Below are 23,859 nucleotides of genomic sequence, written 5' to 3' on the forward strand. Positions count from 1 at the left end.
AACAGTGAAAGTAAAGCAGAGAAACCCCAGAAAGTAAAGGTAAAGGCTATCTCGCCATTAGTTTTATTTTTTATTTATTTATTTATTTTTAGGTGAGGCAACCCTTGGTTGACCTTACAGATTGCAAGGACTTCGTCAGCTTACAATTCCTTATTTTTTTCATTTTTATTTTTTATGCCTACAGCATCTGGTCTTCCTAGGTGGTCTCCCATCCAAGTACTAACCAGACCCGACCCTGCTTAGCTTCCAAGATCAGACGGGATTGGGCTTGTTCAGTAGCATGGCTATAGAATCAGCCATCAGTTTTAGATAAGCCAGTACTGTATGTATATGTTCCCGAGACCCTCAAGCATATATGTCCTTAAGGCTTCCGGGAACAGCAACAGTTCAATGTGAATAGAGACTGCAGTACAGAAAATAACAGCAACCAAGCTTCATTTTCTAATTTGAAAAAAAGAAATGATCCCTGACAGGTGAGTTCATAGTTTTAAAATTCTCCCTTGCCTCCAGCAAAATATAACTAAGTAATATTTAGCCATGCAGCTGAGAAGTGGATGGGGTTTTCAAATCTGTCAAAGTAATCATTATGAAGAATAATTTTACATTTCCTGGAGGTACAGGACATACACTGCTAATCTAACAAGTAATTCTCCTTCCATGTTCCTCATAAAAGTTTCCAAGATTCAATGTTAGGAAGCTCTCCAAGCAAATATGTTTCAAAATAAGTGAACTTCAACTCTCTATATCTTCAGTTCTCAAATAAATTACAGAAACCAACCAACATGGCTTATGCTGAGTATAACTTCTTTAAAAAAAAAGTAAAGAAAAAAAGAAGGCAGTAAGAAGGTGACACTTACCTGGTAAGATTTGTAATATGTGGATAGTTCATCACAAGTCCTCTCAGAAACTCTGATAAGTCTTTGTATGAATGATATCTATAAAGAGCCAGATTTGAAGAGGAGCGCAACATGAGGTCTTCCAAACCATTCTCAGCTGAAAGATCTTTGATTAAAGTTTCAAACTCTTTAGTAGTTGGATCACTGGCATCATCAGCATTGGTGCTGTCCCCCTTTCCTTTCTTTGATTCATTGTTTGAATCTGTTGAAGATCGAACAAGCGTGAAGTTGACCTGAATAGCACCTTCACTCTTTACGGTCACATTCTTGGTAACTGGATTATACCTGTGATAAAGGAGACAGATCAGAGCCACACTTCCACAGCTGGAGTACTCAAGCATTGGGAAAACAGAGGTGTGCAGAGGATACGAGGAAGATGTGGTGCATCTTCCTAAAAGAGTAAAAATTTTAACTTTGTGATAATTAATATGTTCTAAACATTAAACAAGGAACAGATATGGGTAGACTGTAAAATATGATTAAGTTTTTAAGATTAAATATATGACTTCAAAAGGAAGTTTATACTTGTAGTGAATGCCTCCATGTCTCTTGGAATCTGAGTTCACTTGTCTGTCATCAGGATATATGGCTGGAAAAGTTTGAGAAGTACTAACTCAGGACATTATCTACCAAACACATCATTCTTGCCCTATCTTGCAGATATCTTGCTGTTTTAGATTTCCGATACTATGTCAAAATGGAAACAAAACAGAAATGACCTCATTACTCATTAGTGTCAAGTTCTCACCCATCCATTTATGGACCACTAGATATTTGAAAATCATTTTCTTAAAAAAGGTTATAACTATGGATGTTTTCATACACTTACTCTTACTTCAATGGGTGTTCAAACTAACTCCTCAGAAATAAGATAGCTAGTAGGGGGAGGGGAGATCTACACTTATCAAAATATAAAAAAGAAAATTGCAAGAGGGTAAAAATAATAAGTTTCAAATTAAACAGTCAAGTAGTCCCAATTCTAAGCTATTAGTAAAAGAGTGGGAAAATAAAGAAAATTAAGTTTTTCCAAGGAAAAAAGGTCATAAGTTCATTTTTTTTTCTTTTTTAGTACATATATCTTTGTGGAAAGACAATCCATAAAAGATGAAAATGGCCTTTCTTAGAGAATTGGAAATAAGAAAGAAAATTTCACTGAAGCAATAAAGCAAATGTACAATAATAAAAAATGAGTGTCTGTGCAAGAGCTTTAAAAGAGTACAAATGTAAAGTGGTGGTATTTATTCAACAACATGACTGAAATATGCAGCAAAACAGGAGGTTTTTTTTCCCCAGCTAACAGGTACTTCCCAGAATAGTTACCAATAGAGAAAAAAGTCACTCGTTATGGCTTTACATCTATCTGGACAGAGGACAGGTGATCTGAGAGGAAGAAGGTAGAAGAGGCCACTGTTCAAAGCGCCTAATTTCATAGATTTCTTACATCTGATAGTTCGTATATTCACTTTGCCACTAGAGGTCAAATGTGTAACCAGCTCTAAACTTCCCCGTATTAAACACAAGGTTGCCTAGCCTCTCTAGGGTTTTCTAGTAATACTCTTCTAGAATAGAATCACATTTTGTCTTATCCCCAAGCACTCAATTTCAAAGTATTCAGTCACTCACCCTCGAGCAGATGCTGTGATTTTATAAGTTCCTGGAACCAAGAGACGCCAGTAATCTCCAGTTTTGTAAGTAGTCACTGGGTGATTAATTTCAGCAACACTAATAGTGGCATTTAAAATACCCCTGCCATCTGTGGCATCTAGGACAAATCCTTTGACACCCTGATGAACCTGGATAAAGTACAAGGACACTCAGATTTCAATGGTAAAGATCGTCATCTAATTATTCTGGGAGCTCCCATGCGAAATAACAGATTGTTAATAATATAAACATGTGGAACAAACAGGAATTTAGGAGTTCAGAGTAAAGCTGAATGTAAACACCCACTAAACAAAATATTTTAGTTTTTGAAAGGCTGATTTTTCATAGGCTAGGCTTGTCTTTATCATAGGGAATACAAAATACACTGTTTAAACTTTAGCGCATCTGACAATTTCGGAATATAGGACATTCTGCAAGACAACTGGCCTGGCTTCTTTAAAAGGAAAATGTCATTTAAAAAAAAATGGAAGGACTATTCTAGATTAGAGAGAGTAAAGAAATGTAACATCTAAATGCAATGCATGAACCTTGACTTGATCCTGGTTCTAAAATATAGCTATGAAAAAACATCTATGGGACAAGAAGGGGAAAAATGAATATGGACTAGGTACTAGGTAATATTAGGGAATTACTGTTAATTTTCTTAGGTGGGTTAATGGCATTTGGGGATGGCATAGAGGAGAATATCTTTATTTTTAGAAGATACATTTAGAAGAAATATCAATAGCTGTAATTTCCACTGAAATAGTTCAGCAAAAATGTGTATAATTTATATAAAAATAAAGCAAATACAGCAAAATGTTAAAAATTGTTAAGTCTAGGTGAATGAATGGTAGTGTTTATTGTATTTGTCTTATAACTTTTCTGTAGGTTTTAAATTTTTTAGAATAAAATGTTTTAAAAATTAGTATGCAAACTCAGAGCCTTTATTACTTCTCCACATAGCAAAAACAATAAAGCAGAAAAGTACTGGTACACAGTATTATTCGGTTACTCTAATTATTAACCATTATTAGCATATTTCTTAAGTCTTTACTAAGTGGCCATGAATATCCAAACAAAAGGAAATTAATCATTTCACATAAACCACTGGCAAAAATAAAAAGAATAAAAATATTTACCCCATAGTCCATCTTTCTATCACTTGACAAATTTTTACGTGTGTATCCAATTTACCTTAGCCTTTTATAAAGATAGGGTAAAAAGTGACCACTAACCATCACTATGTTATTTAATCATTTTCAGCTCTTCCTCATGCATACAAATAAACTCATTTCCATCCATAAATTTTCTAGATAAATGTACTAAAACATGAATAGGCCAAATTGGAGTTCAAAAGGGTATATTTTAAAATTACTGCATGAAAACCACGTGTACCCACAAAAATTTCTTTGTTCTTGGGGGAAATTTCATACTTTGCTCCTGACTAGTCACCTGTTTCATAAACTGGATTAGAGATCTTCGATTCTGTTCCCAAAATTTTGGCAGATCCTTTTCAAATGGGTATTTCACACAACCTAGTTCAATAGTCACTTCAAAGCAATTTGTTTGTAAATAGTTCCAGTCCTGCATACCACCTAAAGGATAAAATATTAAAATCAGTCACTCTGAAGAAGTTCCTACTAGGTTGAGATCTCAAAAGGTAAGCAACATTCATAGTAAAAAGCCAAATTCATTTTTTCTCAGCATTGGTTGAAAACCAAAGTGTGTTCATTTGAGAGTTCTTTGATGCTTGTGGTACAGGTAAAACACTTATACGTTCATGTTCCAGAAGAATTCAAGTGTAGATTACCCTCTTCTTATTAGCACATCTAAGGTTCTTTGTAATAGCCAGAGGTAAAATATAACACTTTCATCCAATTTTAGTACATTATGTTTACACAAAGAACGTCAAATGTAAAAATAGTTGAAAAGGTTATTTAAATGTTTTAAACTATTTAATATTTACACAATATTTTTAAAAGAATGATTCTTTCTCAAAATTAAAAAATTAGTGACAAGCAGTACCATCCAGGGGAACAGAAAATCCATCAAGTTATACGGCCTTAGTATAAAAGAATGTTTACCTGGGACATTATACCAACTAGCTCCATTTGTTATTCCATGAGGAAAGTATTCATTAGGGTACATATTCTTGCAAGGTCTACCTTGAAACATCTGAGAATTTTCCTGAAGAAAAAAAAGAATCTTTACTTGTATTTGTTTGTATCTGCATCAAAAAACACAGGAAGGATAAGGAAAAATAATAAAAGTGGTTACCAACAGGGTGCATGTAGGGGTGGGAATGAGGTGCATGGAGCTGTGGGAAGCAGTGAGGCTTTTCAATCAATGTATAGCTTCTTTGCCATTTTGACTTTTAATATATGATTTTATTACCTATTTTTTAAATCAAAATTAAACATGCTTGTGGAAAAAAATGGTATTTACTTTTTACTCACAATAAAGTAATTTAAAACTCAACCAAACTCCTCTAAAAAAACCCAAAAAACTGTTCATATTCATATTTCCATTTCATGTTTTCAAGAACCTTGAAGTCCAGAAAAGATAATTCACATACAACATGCAGTAAGCAGCTTCCTCTGACTTCTAGGGGGACTAAGATGGCCCTTCTGTGCTTTAACTGCACCCTGTACAATCATCTGTTGCACCTTTTACTTCCTAAAGAATATACAATACTCCTTGAAACCACTGTGTCTTTGTGTGCTCAGTATCTAGCATAGTTTCTAACACAGTACACGTGTAATACCTTGCTCAATGAAGAGTATAAAAAACACAGTGGGGGCGCAAATAAAAATGTGATTGGAATCTACAGAGAAGAGAAAGATTACTTCTGACTAGAGTGGCAGGGGAATTTTCCTGAAAAAATTAAGCTTTGAAAGATGGTCAAAACTTCATTTCTCTCTTTTGGAAACAGAAAAGTACAGAAAAGGGTGAAGAGAAAAATAATTTCGCATTTTCCTGCCACTGAGAATTAACCTTTTAACTTCTTCTTCTTCTTTTTTTTTAATAGTTTACAGTAAAGGGAATAAATAAGAATGGTTTTTTTTAATTAAGTTTATTGGGGTAACATTGATTAATACAATTATATAATTTTCAAGTGTACATTATCATTTCACATCTGTATATTCTATTGTGTGTTTACAATCCAAAGTCCAGTTTCCTTCAGCTACCATATATTTGTAACCTTTTAACTTAAAAAACATATAAACAACCCCTTTTCATCAAAGGTTAATATACTAATTACAGGCTTATGATCTCATTGCTCTCATCAAAAAATTAATATTTTTAAATTACTGTGATGCTTGCTCTCTTGCTTTCTGGTTTTTCCACTAAAGACCTGTACACATCTTCTATGTCTCTATCTCTCTCTCTCCATTTCTATTAATATCTATCCCTCCATTATTAATTATAAATTATTTAGATAGAATATTGTACTAATATATATGTTATAAACCTGCATAAAAATTTTTAAAATTTAAATATAACAGATTTTCTAATATATTCTTCCTACATCTTTACTGGATCATCTAGTATATAAACCTCATTCTGGATACCACAGTTCTAGGCAGTACTAATATTTAGACTTTGTTCTCAGAGCAGTAAGAAGCCAGTAAAGATCTCTAAAGAAAGGGTCATATATGATATATTCATGACTCTAGGATGTTTCTTCTGATAATGTTTAAAATGGACCAAAGCCAAAAAAAAAAAAGAAAAACCCATCAGAGTACTACTGAAATAAACTAAGTGAGAGTTAATGACCACATGAAAGGTTGTGGCAGTTTTACCATATCCATTTTACTATCTCCCTTAATTCTTACTGCTCTACTTTGATAATTTTTTAAAAATCTAATTAAAATTTCTAAGGCAAACAGTTTGACGACTTAAAGAAGATTCAGGGCGAGAATGTAGGTGCCCAGTCTCAGTCTGTATACAAACAAGCAAAGAGTCTAAAAGTTATATACCAAGATATCAAATGATAGATGATTTCTAGGTTTATTTTCTTCTTTTTGCTTGCCTATATTCTCTAATTTTTCACAATAACTTTCATCATATAATTTTTTAAAGAGGCATTTATATGGTGGTGACAGGTAGAGAAATTGGATGCAATTGTCAAAAGAGTAAAAATGGCTAAGGATATATTGTGGAGAGAAAAAAAAAGTAAAAGACACAATGCTGAGCCAATGAAAAAGAAAAACAAAGCAGAGCTCTCTACCATACAACGTGACAAAGACCAAGGGGGAGAAGATAATAATGTCAGACTTCATGGTCAAGAAAGTTTTAAAAACAGATTTCTTTGAGAAGGCACTTCCAGATAAAACAATGTAGGTATAAAACCACAAGATACTGAGGCATGAGAGAATAATAATGGAGACAAATAGAAACTATTAACTTTACTTCTCCTCTTCTTTTAATTTTCTTTGAAATAATTTTAGACTTGCAGAAAAGCTGCATAAATGGTACGGAGTTTGATCTGCATAAATAGTAAAGAATTTTATATACCCTTGACCTATTCTCTAAGGTTAGCATCTTATATAACCACAGTATAATTATCAAAACAAGGAAATTAACACTGGTATAATGTTTCCTAATTGAACTTACTGAATTTCATTATACTTAAAATACAACTGAAGTTATTATAGAAAGATAAGAGAATCCAGGCAAACAAAATGAAGAAAAATAGAAGTCTAGAAGTCAGTAATCATATAATATTTTGTTATGTAAGAATTAGACTTTTTTTGGCCTATGTATGAACTGAGAATAGATGCTCCCCCATCTTCTTTAGGTTCTCAAAATCCACTTTATTTGGATATAATTCGCACAGCACACAACTCACTCATTTAAAGTGTTCAACAATGGTTTTTGGTATATTCACTGAATTGTGCAACCATCACCACAATAAATTTTAGGACATTTTAATTAGCCCAAAAGAAACCTATATCCATTAGCACTCCCCATCTTCCAACCTCTTCCCTGTCCCTCACCAATGCACAAGTCTTAGGCAACTATCAATCCTTTTTTGTCTCTATGAATTTGCTTATTCTGGACACTTAACAGAAATGGAATCACATAATATGTGGTTTTGTATGACTGGCTTCTTTCACTTAGCATAATGTTTTCAAAGTTCATTCATATTGCAGCATGTATTAGTACTTTATTCCTTTTTATGGCTGAATAATATTCCATTGTACGACTATACCATAGTTTGTTTATCCATTCATTAGTTGATGGACATTTGGGCTGTTTCCATTTTTGGCTATTACGGATAATGTTGCTATAAACATTTGTGTATAAGCTTTTGTTTGAAATTGTTGGGTCATGCAGCAACTCTATATTTAACATTTTGAGGAACTGCCAAACTGTTTTCCACCGTAGTTGTACCATTTTACATTCCCACCAGCAAAGGGTTCCAATTTCTCCACATTCTCATCAATGTTTATTTTGTTTTTTAAATAGCCATCCTAAGTGGGTGAAAGAGGTACTTCGTGGTTTTGATTTGCATTTACCTGATGGCTAATTATACTGAGCATATTTTTGTGAGCTTGTTGGTCATTTGCATATCTTCTTTGGAGAAATATGTATTCAGATCCTTTGCCCATTTTTAACTTGGGTTGTCTATTTATTGTTTAGTTGTAAGAGTTCGTTACATATTTTAGTGTAAGATCCTTGTCAGATACATGATTTACAAAAATTTCCTCCTATTCTATGGGTTGTCTTTTTACTTCCTTGATGTTATCTGTTACATGTTTAATTGTGCCTCTCAAAAAAGATATCTTAAAGTCCTAACCCCAAGTACCTCAGAATGTGACTGTATTTTATTATAGAGGTAATCAAGTTAAAACAAGTTCATTAGGGGAGTCCGTATTCCAACATAACTGGTGTCCTTATTTAAAAAAAAAAAAAAAAGGAAAATTTGAACACAGACACAGGAGAATGGCATGTGAAGACAGAAGGTTGACGTAATTCATACAGAAGCCAAGGGATGCCAAAGATTGTCAGTAAAATATCAGGAGCTAAGAAGAGAAAAGGAAGTATTCTTCTATAGATTTCAGAGGAAACATGGCCCTGACAAAACTTTGATTTTGGACTTCTAGTCTCTAAAGCTGTGAGACAATAAACTTTTGTCATCTTAGGTCACCCAGTTTGTGAACTTTGTTATAGCAGCCCAAGGAAACTAATACAGTAGCTTTTGCAGCAAAAAAAGTTTTAATTTTGATGTCCAATGTATCTTTCTTTTTTGTCACTTGTGCTTTTGATGTCATATCTAGGAAACCACTGTCTAACTCAAGGTCACAAAAATTTATTCCTATATTTTTTCCTAAAAGCTTTATAATTTTAGCTTCTACATTTAGGTCTATGGTACCTTTAGATATAGTTTTTGGGTATAGTAGGAGGAAGGGGTCCAAATTCATTCTTTTGCACACGGATATCCAGTTTTCCCATCACTATTTGTTCAAAAGATTTTTCTTTCCCCACTGACTTGTCTTGGTGCCATTTGTCAAAAAATTAACTGATCATAAACATAAGTTTATTTCTGGACTCTCAATTCTATTTCATTGATCTATCTATATGTCCATCTTTATTTCACAATCACAGTGTCTTAATTACTATAGCTTTGTAGTTTGAAATTGGGAAATATAAGGCCTTTAACTCCTGCAATTTATTCTTCATTTTTGAGATAACTGTCTTTTTCTTCTGTTTCTTTCCTGAGTTCTATCGACTCTTCTTCATTTCTTCGTTTTTTTAAAATTTTGTTTTTATTTTTTAAATATTTGAGCCTACATGGTTTGTCTCAGTGTGTATTTGGGTATATTTAATCTGTTTGGAGTGTAGTTTTCTTTTGCTTGATTATTTTTTGGTGGTGGTAAGGTTTCCTTGGGTAATTTGTGTAAAATTTCATTTCCTGATTTTCTACAATAGTTCTCCACTGGTTTTATTTACCTCATGTTCATTTTTATAATATTGTGCTGTTTTACATGATTCCTAGTTAACGGTGCCCCTTTCTGTCAGTCTAGCAGTCGAGACATTTTAGTATTGTTTTTTTGTTTGTTTGTTTGCCTTCGTTTAAGAGAGGGGTTGTAAGTCCTCTGATTTTACAACTCTCCTCTGTCTTGGACAACCTTGTATTTCCCCCTTTTTCTTATATTATTTTCTTTTCCCCTTCACTATTCATTTGCCAAAGAGCACTGAACTTCTTCATTTCATTTCGCCCTTTTTCTCCCTCAGAAGCTATGAGTTTAGAAGATGTCCATTAAGATCCACCTAACCTTTTAAATTGTGCCTATCCCTTTAAATCACACCAGATCCTTTAAGTTGTATACGCTTTGAAATCTCTTCCTTGTATTCCAGTGCTCTCAAGTGCCCAGTAACTTTTTAAGTAATTTCAGATACAGGGTGTATTTAATGTTTGACGGTCATTCCAAACCACCTTTAGGCCTGCCCTTCATTTGCTCCCCTCTTCTGTATTCACAGATTTTCTTGGTCTGGGGCAAAGGTGGACTGGGTACATCCTAATCATGATAGATCACAACCAAGAGAAATGAGGCTGTGAGAGAAGACTAAGGATTTTAATTATGACCTTTCCCATGTGTAACAAAGAAGAAATAAAGACAAGATTCTAGAAGAGTACTTATGGTAGGATCAAGTAAGGGAGGAGAATTTGGGGTAAGAAAAAAATAATAATTGAGAGGACAGGATGTGAGTGAACTCACATCATGTTACTCAGAGTTCTACTTTAGTTCAAAGCAAAGTGATCTACTGAGAATAAGGAAAGTAAAGCTGAGATTAGAGGCTCAGGTAGAGGAGGAAGGCTTAGAATCACCATACTGGGAAATGAGCCAGGGAGTCAAGTAACAAAACATGAAATATTGCCAAAGAGAACTGAGTGCTCAGCTCTTTAAGTTAGAGAGCATATATGTGTAATGTAGCCAATTGCCATGACTGTGTGACTTTTCTGGACTATACTTTGAATACTGGGATGGAGAAAAGAGATGGTAGTAATTACTGAGGACTGGATATTGAAAAGGCTGATATGGCAAAAGGATATAAAAGATCCTAAGATGTCAGTGAGAGCATCACTGAAAGGTATGTCCATGGGTCTTAGCTGAGTAGAAAGTAAATCAAATCAGAGTTAAAGGTCAAAGAACATTTTAAAATGCTAAGGAACTAGAAGTCACAATGAGGGTGAAAAGCAGAACTATAAGAATAGGCACAGATTGTGACAGGGATATGAGCAAAATCTCATCACTTAATTTTAATTTTGATGATTCTGAGGGTATCCCATTCTTCTGTTATTACTCCATGTACACCTCCCTAAAAATGGTGTGCCCAAGCAGAAGACAACTATTCTTTACAGTGAAATAATAGATGCACTCTCATTAGAAATGCTGCACAATCTCACAAGGTCTATTTGTAGAGAAGGAAACAGTGGGAAAAGTAGATGACAGACGTGATTAGAGAGCACAGAGTTACAGTATAATAATCTTTGTTATCTATAACTAATAAAGTCATTGACTGAGTCAATAGTAAGATCAAAAATTAAAACTAACAAGCCTAGTTCCAAGCCCCAACTTTTAACACATTTCCTAAGAACAAGTTTTAAATTAAATTTTCACATGCACATACACATACAAATATAACATTTCTAATTGTAAAGTAATATGTATTTATTATGGAAAGTTTAGAAAATATGGAGATTTCTACTTGTTTTCTCTTGCTGTATGTTACCATAGGCTCTTAAATACCTTAGACCAGAGGTTGACAATTTTTTTTCTGTAAAGGACAGATAGTAAAAATCTTTGCCTTTACAGGCTTAAAAGTATCAGTTACTACTACTCAACTCCACCTTCTGCATCTATTGAGATGACTGCAGAATTTTTCTTCTTTAGTCTATTAATATGGTGTGAATTGCACTCGCTTACTTTCAAGTGTTGAAGAGAAAACAGCCACAGACAATATGTAAAAGGATGGATGTGGCTGTGTGTCAATAAAACTTTACTTGTAAAAACAGGTGGTGGGTTGGATTTGGCCCCAGAGCTGTAATTTGTCAATCTCCATTTTAGTCTAATTTACTAGGTTTATAACTTAAGCACCTATCAAATGAAATACTAGCATACATTATGTTCCAGGTACCGAGCTAAAAATGATAGGTGGAAAGACATTACCTGAGCTGGAGAGCTATTAGGGAAAGACATATAGTTTGTTAAAAAGTGAGTTGAAAAATAGAGGAGAAAAGTGAGAAGGCTGCCTGAAAGGAATCATGGAAGGCTTAACTGAGAAGAAAGCACTTAACCTGAGACTTGCAAGATTTTGTTTTAATGCATTTTTTTAAATGACAGAATTGGTTGTCTAGCTCATTATGTTTAAGCACAAGCTTACCTTGGAATAAGAAAGTGCTATTTGTTGAAATATAGCATCATCTGGTGACTTACTGTATGTGGCAAGCCCTTGTTCATCATCATCAAAAGGGTAATTAACCACCAAAGACCCTACAAGGAAAAAGAGGAAAATGTATTATGTTATCTGTTTCAAGAAGGATCACTAACATAAAGTAAATTTTGTACAATACTGCCAGAGACAGGAAACCAATACAATTTTCAAGGCTAATCTCTTCAATAGAAATGAAAAATTCTGCTAATTTCTTCAACAGAAAATCAAAGTAGATAAGTGAAATATTAAATATCTATACATGACACTTACAGGTTGCCTTAACTGGAAAGGTCCTGAGAATTAATCTGAACTTACAGGATATAATATACATGTCAGAGCTGAACTTTAAAATATACAGGCTTAATGTAAACAATTTTACTTTTATAATATTTAGGATCAGAAAATTTGAGCAAAATTTGACACTTTTTTCAGTAAAATTCAGACATTTTGAGGTCATAGAATTTTAAAATAAGAAAGGACCCTTGAAGTCCAATTAACCTATCCATCTTATTTTGCAGATGTGGAGTCTAAATCAAAGAGGTTAAATGGCTTATGTATGGATAGCAAAGCCAGTCCAGACCTACACTCAAAACAAAAAAAATGCTAAAAATATCTCTTGTATTAAAATATATCTTGTATTAAAAATTAGTTAATTGGAGTTTTATCATATAATTTTTCATGACTTGAGGTAAATAAAGTGATGCTTTGAAACATATGTAAAAGATATCAACTCTCTTCATGCTCCCCACAAGTCATAAAGCAGTTAGGGTGTTTCTCAGACAAGAACCCTGAACTACACATGCCCACTCCCCCACTACAGGATCGAAGCCTTTATTTTCCTATTAGTCACATTATTTTCATTTGTCTATTTGTTCATTTATTCTGCCTCTACTAAGCCATTCATCTTTGCCTTTTTTATCATGCCATTTCATGAGAATGGAAGTAAAGGAATATATTCAACTTGAACTCAGATGAAGTAATCCTGTAATAACAAATACCAGAAACACTTATATATTTAGAAAAAATCTTCTTTAAAAAGTGTGAAAACTATGCTCATTCTATTTCCCAAAATAGTTCTAACAAGAACAAGTGTATTTCAACACCTCTTCTTAGACAAATTTCTTAAAAAAATTTAATTTCACCCATATCTAAAAATTCAAACCAAAAAAAGTCAACATCAGTTTCTACTCAATACTGTTTCTCAAATGGCTAATTTTCAAAAGGCAAAAAAAACAAAAAACAAAAAACAAAAAACCTCACAGGCCATAAAAGACTTAATACTTGTATGAAATAATTTTTTTAAATAATTAGTATCGACACAAAAAGCATAAGCAATGAAAAAAAAAGTAGATAAATTTGACTTTGTCATAATTAAGAGCTTTTATGCATCAAAGGACATTATTAAGGAAGTTAAAATATAACCTATAGAATGGGAGGAAATATTTTCAAATCAGATATCAGCAATCAGATAAGGGTCTAGAATCCAGATTATATAAAGAAGTACTACAATTCAGCAAAAAGACCCCTCCAAAAAATTAAAAATAGGCAAAAGACACGAACAGATATTTCTCCAAAGATATGCAAGTAGCCAAAAAGAACACGAAATGATGCTCAGCATCTTTAGTCATCAGGGAAATGCAAATCAAAATCACAATGAGATGCCACTTTTCACCCACTAGAATGACTATAAAAATAAATAAATAAATAACAAGTATTGAGGAGGATGTGGAGAAATTGGAACCCATTGGTTGGAATTTTAAAAAGTTCAGTTACCGTGGAAAACAGTTTGGCAGTCCCTCAAAAAGCTAAACACAAAATTACCCAAAAGAATTGAAAACAGGGACTCAAATAGATACTGTACTCCAACGTTTGCAGCAGTATTATTCATAATAGTAAAAAAGTGGAAACAACCTAAATATCCACCGATGGAGAAATGGAGAAACAAATTGAGGTATATGCATACAATGGAATATTATTCAGCCATAAAAAGGAATGAAGCTATAATATGAACAAAGCTTGAAACCATTATGCTAATTGAAAGAAGACAGACAAAAAAGGCCACGTATTGTATGATTCCATTTCTATGAAATATCCAAAATAGGCAAGTCCACAGACTCAGAATACAGACTGGTAGGTACCAGAGCTTGAGGGGAGGGGAGGGGAGAACAAGAAGCATCTCCTTAATGGGTGAGGAGATATAAACATTATAGATCTAGATAGAGATGGTGGTTGCACAACATTGTGAATATACTGAAAAAATTACTGTATAGTTCACTTTAATGTGGTTAATTATATGTTAGATGAATTTCACCTCAATAAAAAAATTAGTATCAAAATTTACAAAAAGGAATTTACTTTTCTGTAGTCTTTCAAAAATCCTTCTAAATTGAAAGCTGCTTTTAAATTTCTTTAATTGAGATATAATTCACATACCATACAATTCATCCATTTAAATTATATAATGCAATGTTGTTTAGTATAGTCACAGCGTTGTACGACCTTCACTACTATCTAATTACAGAACATTTCATCACCTCTTAATAAAAGTATACCCATCAGTAGTCACTTCCCATTCCCTCAAACTACTATCCACTTCTTCCTTATCTCTATGGACCTGCCTATTCTGAAATTTATAAAAATGTAATCATATAATACATGATTTCTTATTTCTGGCTTCTATCACTTTAGCATGTTTTCAAGGCTCATCTACGTTACATCATACATCAGTACTTCATCCCTTTTCATGGCCAAATAATATTACATGGTGTGGCTATACCACATTTTTTAATCTAATCATCAGTTGATAAACATTTGGGTTTTTTATACTTTTTGATTATTATGAATAATTCTACTATGAACATTTCATACAAGTTTATGTGTAGACAGATGTTTTAAGTTCTCTTGGGTACTGACACTGTCACTCTTATTCACACAACCCTAGCTGGAAATTGTGATAATTTTTAATCTTGACCTCTTATTCTATTCAACTGATCCATTCCTGCTAAATTATATGGAAGTATATAAGCTTGGACACTACATGAGAATGAGGTCATTGTACTACAGTTAAATATATAGCAAGTAATAGGTAAAAGAATGTCAAATTTTAAACCTATATAAAAAAGTATTAAACTTTAGGGAGAAAAAGGACTAAAGACATTTGGATCTGATAGTTTTAATTTTTATAAATGACAAAAAGCATGTTACCAAATTCCCAGTGAGAAGGATAAATATAAAACACTTGTGAGGGATAAATTTAAAACACTTGAAGAACCAAGTGAGAGAAAGAAAAAAGAGAGGGAGGGAGAGGGACAGGGAAAAGGTGGGAGGGAGGGGGAGAAGGAAGAAAGGAGGGGGGAAGAATTATGGGGGAGGGGAGGGGTGAGAGAGGAAGGGGCAAAACACCCAGGAAATAGGCTTAAAAAGTAATGAAAAAGGAAATTTATTGTTGTCTGCCACAAAAGCAATAACAGGATACCCATTTTAAGATAGCCTAAGACTATAAACAGATAAAATTCCACCAGGATTTTCAAATGCTCTCAACAAGAATTAATTAGCAGAGTATCAAGTTGCTATTACCTCCATGCAGGTTTGCTGACAGGACAAATGGATAGGCCTTCATCCAGCTCATTACAGCAATAGTTTCGGGTTGGGCAGGATCTGTGATCTGAACAAACTGGTCTGGGAAATTTCGGTTTAAGTCAAAGTTGTTGCTGTTATTTCTGCCAATTACACTTATTGAATCTCCTGCGTGATAAAGGATTCAAATTTAAGCCATATTTCACTTACATTTTAATTCAACAAATACTGCTTCAGCTATTTTAACTCAGAGGTAAGTATGAACATATCAGGCTTCGCTATAATCTATCACACTATAATTAAAATGCACATCTTTTTTACATTGTACATTTAAAAAATCTATCTCTTCCGCATCTTTTGAACAGAGAGGTAAAAACATTTCTTTTTTGTTTCTGCCCTCTGGGCATGCTTTGAAGGTAAAAAAAATCCAACTACACAAATTATATTAAAGTTTCGCTTGTCAATAGTTCACATACAATGACTTAATCACAATGTTAAGTGGACATGACTGATTAGAGGGGAACTCTATGGTATTGGTATACAGGTCACTAAAACATGGCAAAGAAACAGACCACATGAAAAGAAAATTGTGGATCACATTAAAGTGATCACTAAAAGGTAAAGTCAGCCAAGAATATAGTTGGATGTTTAACCTAATGGAGGAGACAAGGTTTAACTTAAGTTTATTCCATTTTAATATGAGGTGGGAGCCCTATTATTGTTATAATGAGGAAAAAATTGCAAGTGAATGAAGAAAACATACTGGAGGGCTTACTAGTAGTAGGTAGTTCCACCTTTCTGAAAGGTCTTAAGGAAGGAATATTAGAGGGATTCGTGAAGCTGACAAAGGATGAGGTCCTTTGGGAAGGAATTTTAATAATATATATATAAGGATTAACCTGGTCATTTATCAGTTGGTTCTCTCAGTGTTCAATCAGTGACAGTAATAACTCATGTGGCTACATATCCATATTGTAGTACCTATTCTACTCACTGGTACTACTGCCTGTAAGGAACCACAGCTTGGGAAAACATGAATTCTCATTTTCCTAGTGTTTTGCATAAGGTGGTCTGTGTAAGCGAGTAGCTCTCCCTGCCCTTGCTAGCCCAGAGGAGGCAGAGGAATAGGAAATCAATAACTCAGCAGGTTTAGAATATGCATGGAGAGTAGAACTGGCACTCAAAACAGTCACTGGCTTCAAAAGACATTTGGTTTGAGTTTTCACTTATGAGATAAGGTTCCCTACATAATAATTAAACAAGAATCATTGTTAAATGAAATAATTTGTAAAACATATATTTTTAATAAATAAGAACCATTACAAAAGTGGAGAATGCCATTAAATATAAACTTGATCTCATAATTATTAAATGAACTAGCCTTTCTTACAAGAATACAAAAGCTAGAACCCATTATAAATTATAATAAAATAGGAAGAATTCTAGGGAAATAACTAGTTCAAATTCTCTTCTATTCCAAATAATCACGTCATATGATAATAAAAAAGGCTAAGCATTAACAGATAGCTTATTCTTTACCTTCCTGGGCCTTTTCATACCCATCGGGATTCATAGATGGCATAAGGTGAATTCTAGTGCTACGAACCAAATCTGTCACTTCAGGGTCTGTTCCAAAGTTCTTACAAAGATATTCTATGAGGTTCAATAGCAGTTCTCTTCCAACCACTTCATTTCCATGCATATTTCCAATGTACTTAAATTCTGGTTCACCTGAAAACAAAGTAATTATATAGGACTTTTCTTCCTTTCCATTTATCATGAACTCTCTCTACTTTTCCCCCAACATATGCAAAGACTCTGAAACAAAAATTTAAGGAGATATTTTGACAAAAGCAGGAAAAAGCATCTTATAAAGCAGCTTCCTTACTAATATGTACATCTGTGCAAGCTCAAGCATATATATATATATATATATATGTGTGTGTGTGTGTGTGTGTATATATACATATATATGTGTATATATATATGGATGCTATATAATATGAAAATAAAAATATTAGCAGAAAGAATCTAATCTATGCAGTATGTTAAATACTATGCCTAATATAGATTAAATGAATTTTCTTTTTTTCTAGCAACGTTGGTTACATTTTCTTTGTTCCAGTTAAACATGCTATAGATGACCTTTCCAGATGAAACACAGCAATATAATACATAGCTCTGAGAGGCAATACTGAAATTATGTGTAAAACGACACCAATTACCTGGTTCATGGACACCTGGATTATCAGATATCTCCATTACATAAAGTTCTCTTGATTCTACTGATTTTCCCAATGAATAAAGCCGGGTGATGTTAGGATATTCATTGGCAAACCTTCGCAAGAAGATTTCCATATCAGGGAAATGGTGGTGGTGAAAGTCCTTTGGTTGAATTGGCTGGTGAGATGATTGCGTTCCAGGAGAAATATTAAGAATAGCAACTGTGCTAGCAGTTACTTCAACCTCAGTTGTGTCAGAGATTACTGAAGTCACAGTTGGCCGAAGGGAAAAATTCACCTCTGAAGCTGGTCCTTCTTTCACTATTATATTATTAACAGTTACTGGCATGTACCTGAAAAAAAATATTTGAAAAAGGAGATGGCTTGCAGTTAAATTAAAAAACACAATGCTTCAATATTGTAAAAGTACAAAAACCTTTCCAAACTCTAGCACTTAGAGGTTTATAGAACTCAAACTAAATAAACATAAACTAAATAAACTAAAACTAAATAAACATAAACTAAATAAACTATAGAACTCAAACTAAATAAACATAAATGTGTAAATTCAAGACTTTTAGGATGTTACCTCACAGAGAATCCCCCAATTAAATCTTTAAAGGACTACTTCTCTTACCATCTTCTCAAGTCCATAGATTAGGATGCTTACAAAAAATTACATTCAAAGGAGAGAATACAATGGAAGATGGAAGTCATTAATCCATTGTAACCATTGCTACAATACTCAAAGGGATAAATTATCCAGTTCTTTGTAGTGCCTTATCAAACTGACATTCTAACTACTTTTCTAAATAGGAAAGTTTAAAATTAAATTAAAGGTTATCAATGAAATCCTTAGCACAGTGATTTGCTAAAGGGAGGGGTGAAACCACTCATTTCAGATATTAGAAAGCTAATAAAGACAGCTCTTCAAAACGTCTTTTATGGAGCCCTGAGTTTTTTGTATTCTGGTAGTTAATTAGCCTTGAGGCAATGCTTTACACAGCTGCCCATCTTTTCAAGCTTTTAAAACTGTCCTTCCTCCCAAGTTTACAATTGTATTTCATATTCATTTGTATTATTAGAGTATGTGACAAAAGACTCCGCAATAGTATTTTCTCCTTATAAAAGGGGAAAAAAGAAAAGAGAACACGGAAAAATAAAAGCCAGATAGAGTAAATAACATTTTCTGGACAATATTTCTGTCTTAGATATAAAAAAAGGTTTGGTATTTTAAGAGTCTATTTTAAATTCTTACCCAGTTAAAACTGCTGTAATGTTATAAGTTCCAGGAACAAGTAATCTGTGGAAGTCACCGAATTTGCCTGTTGTGATATTATGATTAATACCAGCCACTGAGATGGTTGCATTCTCTAAGCCAGATCCCGTTACTAAATCTTTAACAAATCCTTTAACTCCAATGTGGACCTAAAAAATAAGAAGCAAAGTAGATTGCTCAGAGACAATCAGTTTGGAAGGCAAGAGGGCATAACCTCTCTGCATTGATATAGAATTTCTAAAAAAATAAGGTTACTCCCTCTTTCTCCCCAAAATATTTTTGAATCCCTCCAAGTTAAAATAAAATGTAGACAAAAAAAATGAAATTCTTAAGCTGAAGTCAATATGTCTGAAATCTAGACTGGTAATGTGCTTATGAAATTTACTCTCCTCAAATACAGACATCTAATTTTCTCAACAAAGTATAAGTAATAATTGCTAGTATACCCAATAGTATATTAGCCTATCTGATGTTTAAATTAAACTTATGTCTATGTCACATATACTGATAAAAGCTCTCTAGCAAATATGATCACATGACATTCTAAGAACTTGGTAGTACAAATTTGGCTATTTCAGTTTGCAAACATGTTCTAAGACAGTCAAAGGAAACTCTTTGGAGAGACAAGGAGGCACAGCTAGAATATGTTCTAATAGATTCTAATATAAGTTTGTAAAGATAGCCTACAATTTTTAATAATAAAAACAGATAAAGGGTAGCTAGTATAGACTGTTATTCATATGCAACCAAATTTCTCCCTTACTTAATCCATTATTTCCATACCCCAATCTTCCAAACTTTTCAGTCAGCTACTTTTACCTTTTCAATCAATGTGATCAAAGACTCACGATTGTTCTCCCATTCTTGTTGAAGCTGTGAAGCAGGTGGATATTTGCAACAAGACAGTTCTAATGTGATCTCAAAACAGTTGGCCCATACATAATTGTAATCTTGCATACCACCTGTAACATGAAAGAAAAAATAAGTTTACCCTTAAGATTCTATTCTCAAGAAGACCAAAGATACTAAATCTGCCATCTCTGCATGCATAAATTGTTTTTTTATTAAATTGTTTGAAAATGGAGAAGGCTCTTACAGAGGAAGGAAGGTTAAAGGCACATACATTGACAAGGAATATATGTAAAGGAAATATATCTGATTGAAAGGATGAATAATTATGAATAGCATGAACATAGCAGTTAATAACAATGGCAATAATGATAACAGCTCTACCTGTCAGACATGTTCTACAGGAGTTATGTGTTATTAAAGTTTACTCTTTACAATAGTGGAGTTAGGTATTATTATTTCACCCATTCTAAAGAAGTGAGGCACAGAGAGGTTAATCTTTCTGACAGAAAGAACATGAAAGGTAAATATGATCTTAAAATTGTCAAAGATATTCATGCCAAAGCTTTATTAAGTGCCTACTACTCTAACTGTACTCCCCTTTATCAAGAAGGTGGCAAGAGGAAAAGAAAGGCTGTATATAGGGTGACGCAGTTACACAAATCGGGGGGGGGTGGTGAAAAACAAGACACAAAAAATCCTTTCAAAATGTATTTAAAGGAAGAGGGCAGTAAAAACGGGAATAAGCATCCACACTCAGTCACTCTCACTATTTCTACACCTTTATAAGTCTACACACTCATTCTGTAGAAAACCTATTATCATTCCTGTCACTTGATTTTTTAAAAAATACTTTCATTACCACTCAAAGTCCATAGTCTAGATTAGGGTTCACTCTTTTATATTCTATGAGTTTGGACAAATGTATAATAACATGCTTCTACAATTATAGTAACAGTAGTTTCATTGCCCTAAAGATCCTCTATGCTCTGCCTATTTGTCCCTCCCTCCCCTCTAAGCCCTCTCTGCCAACCACTGATCTTTTTACTATCTCCATATGGTTTTTGCCTTTTCCAGAATGTCATATAGCTGGAATCATATAGTATGTAACCTTTTCAGATTGGTTCTTTCATTTAGTAATAGGTATTTAAGGTTGCTCCATGTCTTTTCATGGCTTGATAGCTCATTTCTTTTAGTGGTGAATAGTAGTCCATTGTTTGGATACACCACAGTTTATTTATCCATTCACCTACAGAAGGACATCTTAGTTGCTTTCATGTTTTGGTTATTATGAATAAAGCTACTATAAACATAACTGTGCAGGTTTTTATGTAGACATAAGTTTTCAACTCCTTTGGGGAAATAAATACCAAGGAGCTCAATTGCTGGACTGTATGCTAAGAGTATGTTTAGTTTTGTAAAAAAACCACCAAACTGTATTCCAAAGTGGCTGTACCATTTTGCATTCCCACCAACAATGAATGAGAGCTCCCATTCCTCCACATCTTCATCAGCATTTGCTGTTGTCAGTGTTCCAGATTTTGGCCATTCTGGTAGGTGTGTAGTGGTAACTTATTGTTTTAATTTTCATTCCCATGATGACATATGATGTGGAGCATTTTTTCATGTTTATATGCCATCCATATATCTTCTTTGGTAAGGTATCAGTTAAGGTCTTTGGCCCATTTTAAACTCCAGTTATTGTTTTCTTATTGCTGAGTCTTAAGAGGGTTTTTGGGGGTATATTTTGGATAACAGTCCTTTATCAGTTGTGATTTCCTTCTTTTGGGAGTTAAATGCTATTTCATTTTATGTATATACTGCATTTCTTTTTCCATTCATCTGCCTATAGACATTTAGGGTGCTTCTAGGCAATTGTAAATAATGGTACAGTAAACATGGGTGCACCATCTTTTCAAGAGATTATTTTCAATTCTTTTATATCTATATACCCAGATGGTATATATGGTATAGATGGCATTATTGAATCATGTGGTAATTCTAGTTTTAACCTTGTGAGGCAGCTCCATACTGTTTTCTGTAACAGCTGTGCCATTTTATATTCCCACTGTCCATGTAAAGAGTTCAAATTCTCCAAATCCTCATCAAAACTTGCTATTTTTTTTTTGATAGTGACCATCTTAAAAGGTATAAGATGGTTTTGATTTGCATGTCCCTGATGATCAATGATACTGAACATCTTTTCATGTTTGTTGGCCATTTGTATATCTTCTTTGAAAAAACATCTATTCAAGTCTTTTGCTCATTTATTAATTGTTATTACTTGTTTTTTTGATGAGTTGTAGTTCTTTATATATTCTGAATATTAACCCCTTATCAGATATATGGTTTATAAATATTTTCCATAGGTTGCCCTTTCACTGTTGATTGTTTCCCTTGCTGCACAGAACATTGAAGTTTCTGAGCAGAGGAGTGGATGATATGAAATTCCTTTTTAAAAGATCATTTTGACTGCTGGGTGGAAAATGATGGGTAGCAGAGGCAAAAAGAGAAGCAGGGGGGAAGTAAATGGGGGAAAAATTTAAATCATTTCTTCAATTAAAAATAAATTAATAAAATAAAATAAAGTTGCTACTTACTTCTTTCCATTATTATTTCAAGCCCATCCCACCATCACTCGTAATTCCTCTCATCCTTTTCTACTTTTGTATTTTTTTCTATAGTACTTAATAATTTACCCATCATGTTTATTATTTACTGCCTGTTTCTCCCTGCTAAATCATAAGCAAACCCACTGACAGATATCCCAAGCACTAAAACAGTGCATGGCACATAGTAGTCCTTTAATAAATATTTGTTGAAGTAATGAATGTAAGTAGGTTGGGGCAGTGGGAAATGAAGACTGATGTTTTGAGTGTATTAAATTTGAGATGCCCATTGAGCATACATGCAGAGATGTCAAATAGACTTTCTCTTGCCAGAATATATACAGGTTTATAACCACCACAAGCTCAGTAATTTGGTCTTAATCTTTTTTTTCTTATAAGGCAAGGTTTCCATCTTTTGCCTTTCTCTTTATCTTCCAAATCTTGGCAGTCACTTTAGGTCTAGCAGGAAACTGGTGAGGTGCTGAGTTTCATATCCCTTTGTAGTCATATTGTCATTAAGTGATGTTAGTCACCTTTAGTCATTGTTGACATATGATCATCCTTGGTAACTCTTACTTGTATGTACACATACATGATATTTATTAACCCTTTCCAATTTTTACTATATATTGGTCACAGTAAATGGTCATTGTGTGTAAGATATTATACTAACATTATAGGGATTTATACATAAGACACATACCTTCATTCAGAGTTTAGAGTCTTAGTGAGGAAGCAGAACACACAAAAAATAACAATTTCACAGCAATGTTAAGTGTGAAATTTCCTATGAACTCCTGGGCTCAACCCTGAAATGTATATGTGTGGGTCTGACCCTAAAACTATACTAAAAGCACTGAACACTGAACTTCAGAACAGACCACCACCCTCATCCCAGACTGGTAGACACACAGGATAGATCTGAACAGGCAGTGCAAAGGCTTTGAAAACTGAACTGACATTGGAATCACATCCCACAGAAGGTGAGTCAAAACTTGCAAATCCTAACTTGGTCATTAACTGCTCAAACAAACTAACCAAAAAAAAAAAAAAATCACTATTTGTTATAATATTTAAACAAGGCTCAGATCTCTTAAGGTTCAAAATGTCCAGGATATAATCCAAAATTGACATTCAAAGAACCATAAAAATGTCAACAACTTGCAAAGAAAAAATAATCAATAGATACCAAACCCAATATGACGCAGATTTTGGAATTATCAGACTAATCTTAAAGTAATTACGACAGACATGCTCTAAGGAAGTAATAAGATTAAACACTCTTGAAATGAAATAAAAGAAACAGGAGATATAAAAAATAACAAAATGGAAATTTT

General features: G+C 33.5%; 1 protein-coding gene and 1 pseudogene across 1 annotated transcript in view; both read right to left on the reverse strand.

The window, feature by feature from the left end:
• The window catches only part of CPD (carboxypeptidase D), a 56,411-nt gene that overhangs the window by 16,327 nt on the left and 16,225 nt on the right, over positions 1-23,859 (reverse strand). The window contains exons 3-12 of the mRNA XM_011359907.2: positions 19,884-20,026; positions 19,044-19,213; positions 17,789-18,138; positions 17,103-17,294; positions 15,564-15,731; positions 11,937-12,046; positions 4,628-4,730; positions 3,996-4,138; positions 2,520-2,689; positions 858-1,181 (exon numbers count right to left, since the gene is read on the reverse strand). Of these exons, the coding sequence (XP_011358209.1) occupies positions 858-1,181; positions 2,520-2,689; positions 3,996-4,138; positions 4,628-4,730; positions 11,937-12,046; positions 15,564-15,731; positions 17,103-17,294; positions 17,789-18,138; positions 19,044-19,213; positions 19,884-20,026 (1,873 nt within the window). The remainder of the gene's footprint in view (positions 1-857; positions 1,182-2,519; positions 2,690-3,995; positions 4,139-4,627; positions 4,731-11,936; positions 12,047-15,563; positions 15,732-17,102; positions 17,295-17,788; positions 18,139-19,043; positions 19,214-19,883; positions 20,027-23,859) is intronic.
• Positions 176-292, reverse strand: LOC111739467 (annotated as a pseudogene).

Source organism: Pteropus vampyrus, unplaced genomic scaffold (assembly GCF_000151845.1).
Source record: "Pteropus vampyrus isolate Shadow unplaced genomic scaffold, Pvam_2.0 Scaffold50, whole genome shotgun sequence".
In the NCBI taxonomy this organism is placed as follows: Eukaryota; Metazoa; Chordata; class Mammalia; order Chiroptera; family Pteropodidae; genus Pteropus; species Pteropus vampyrus.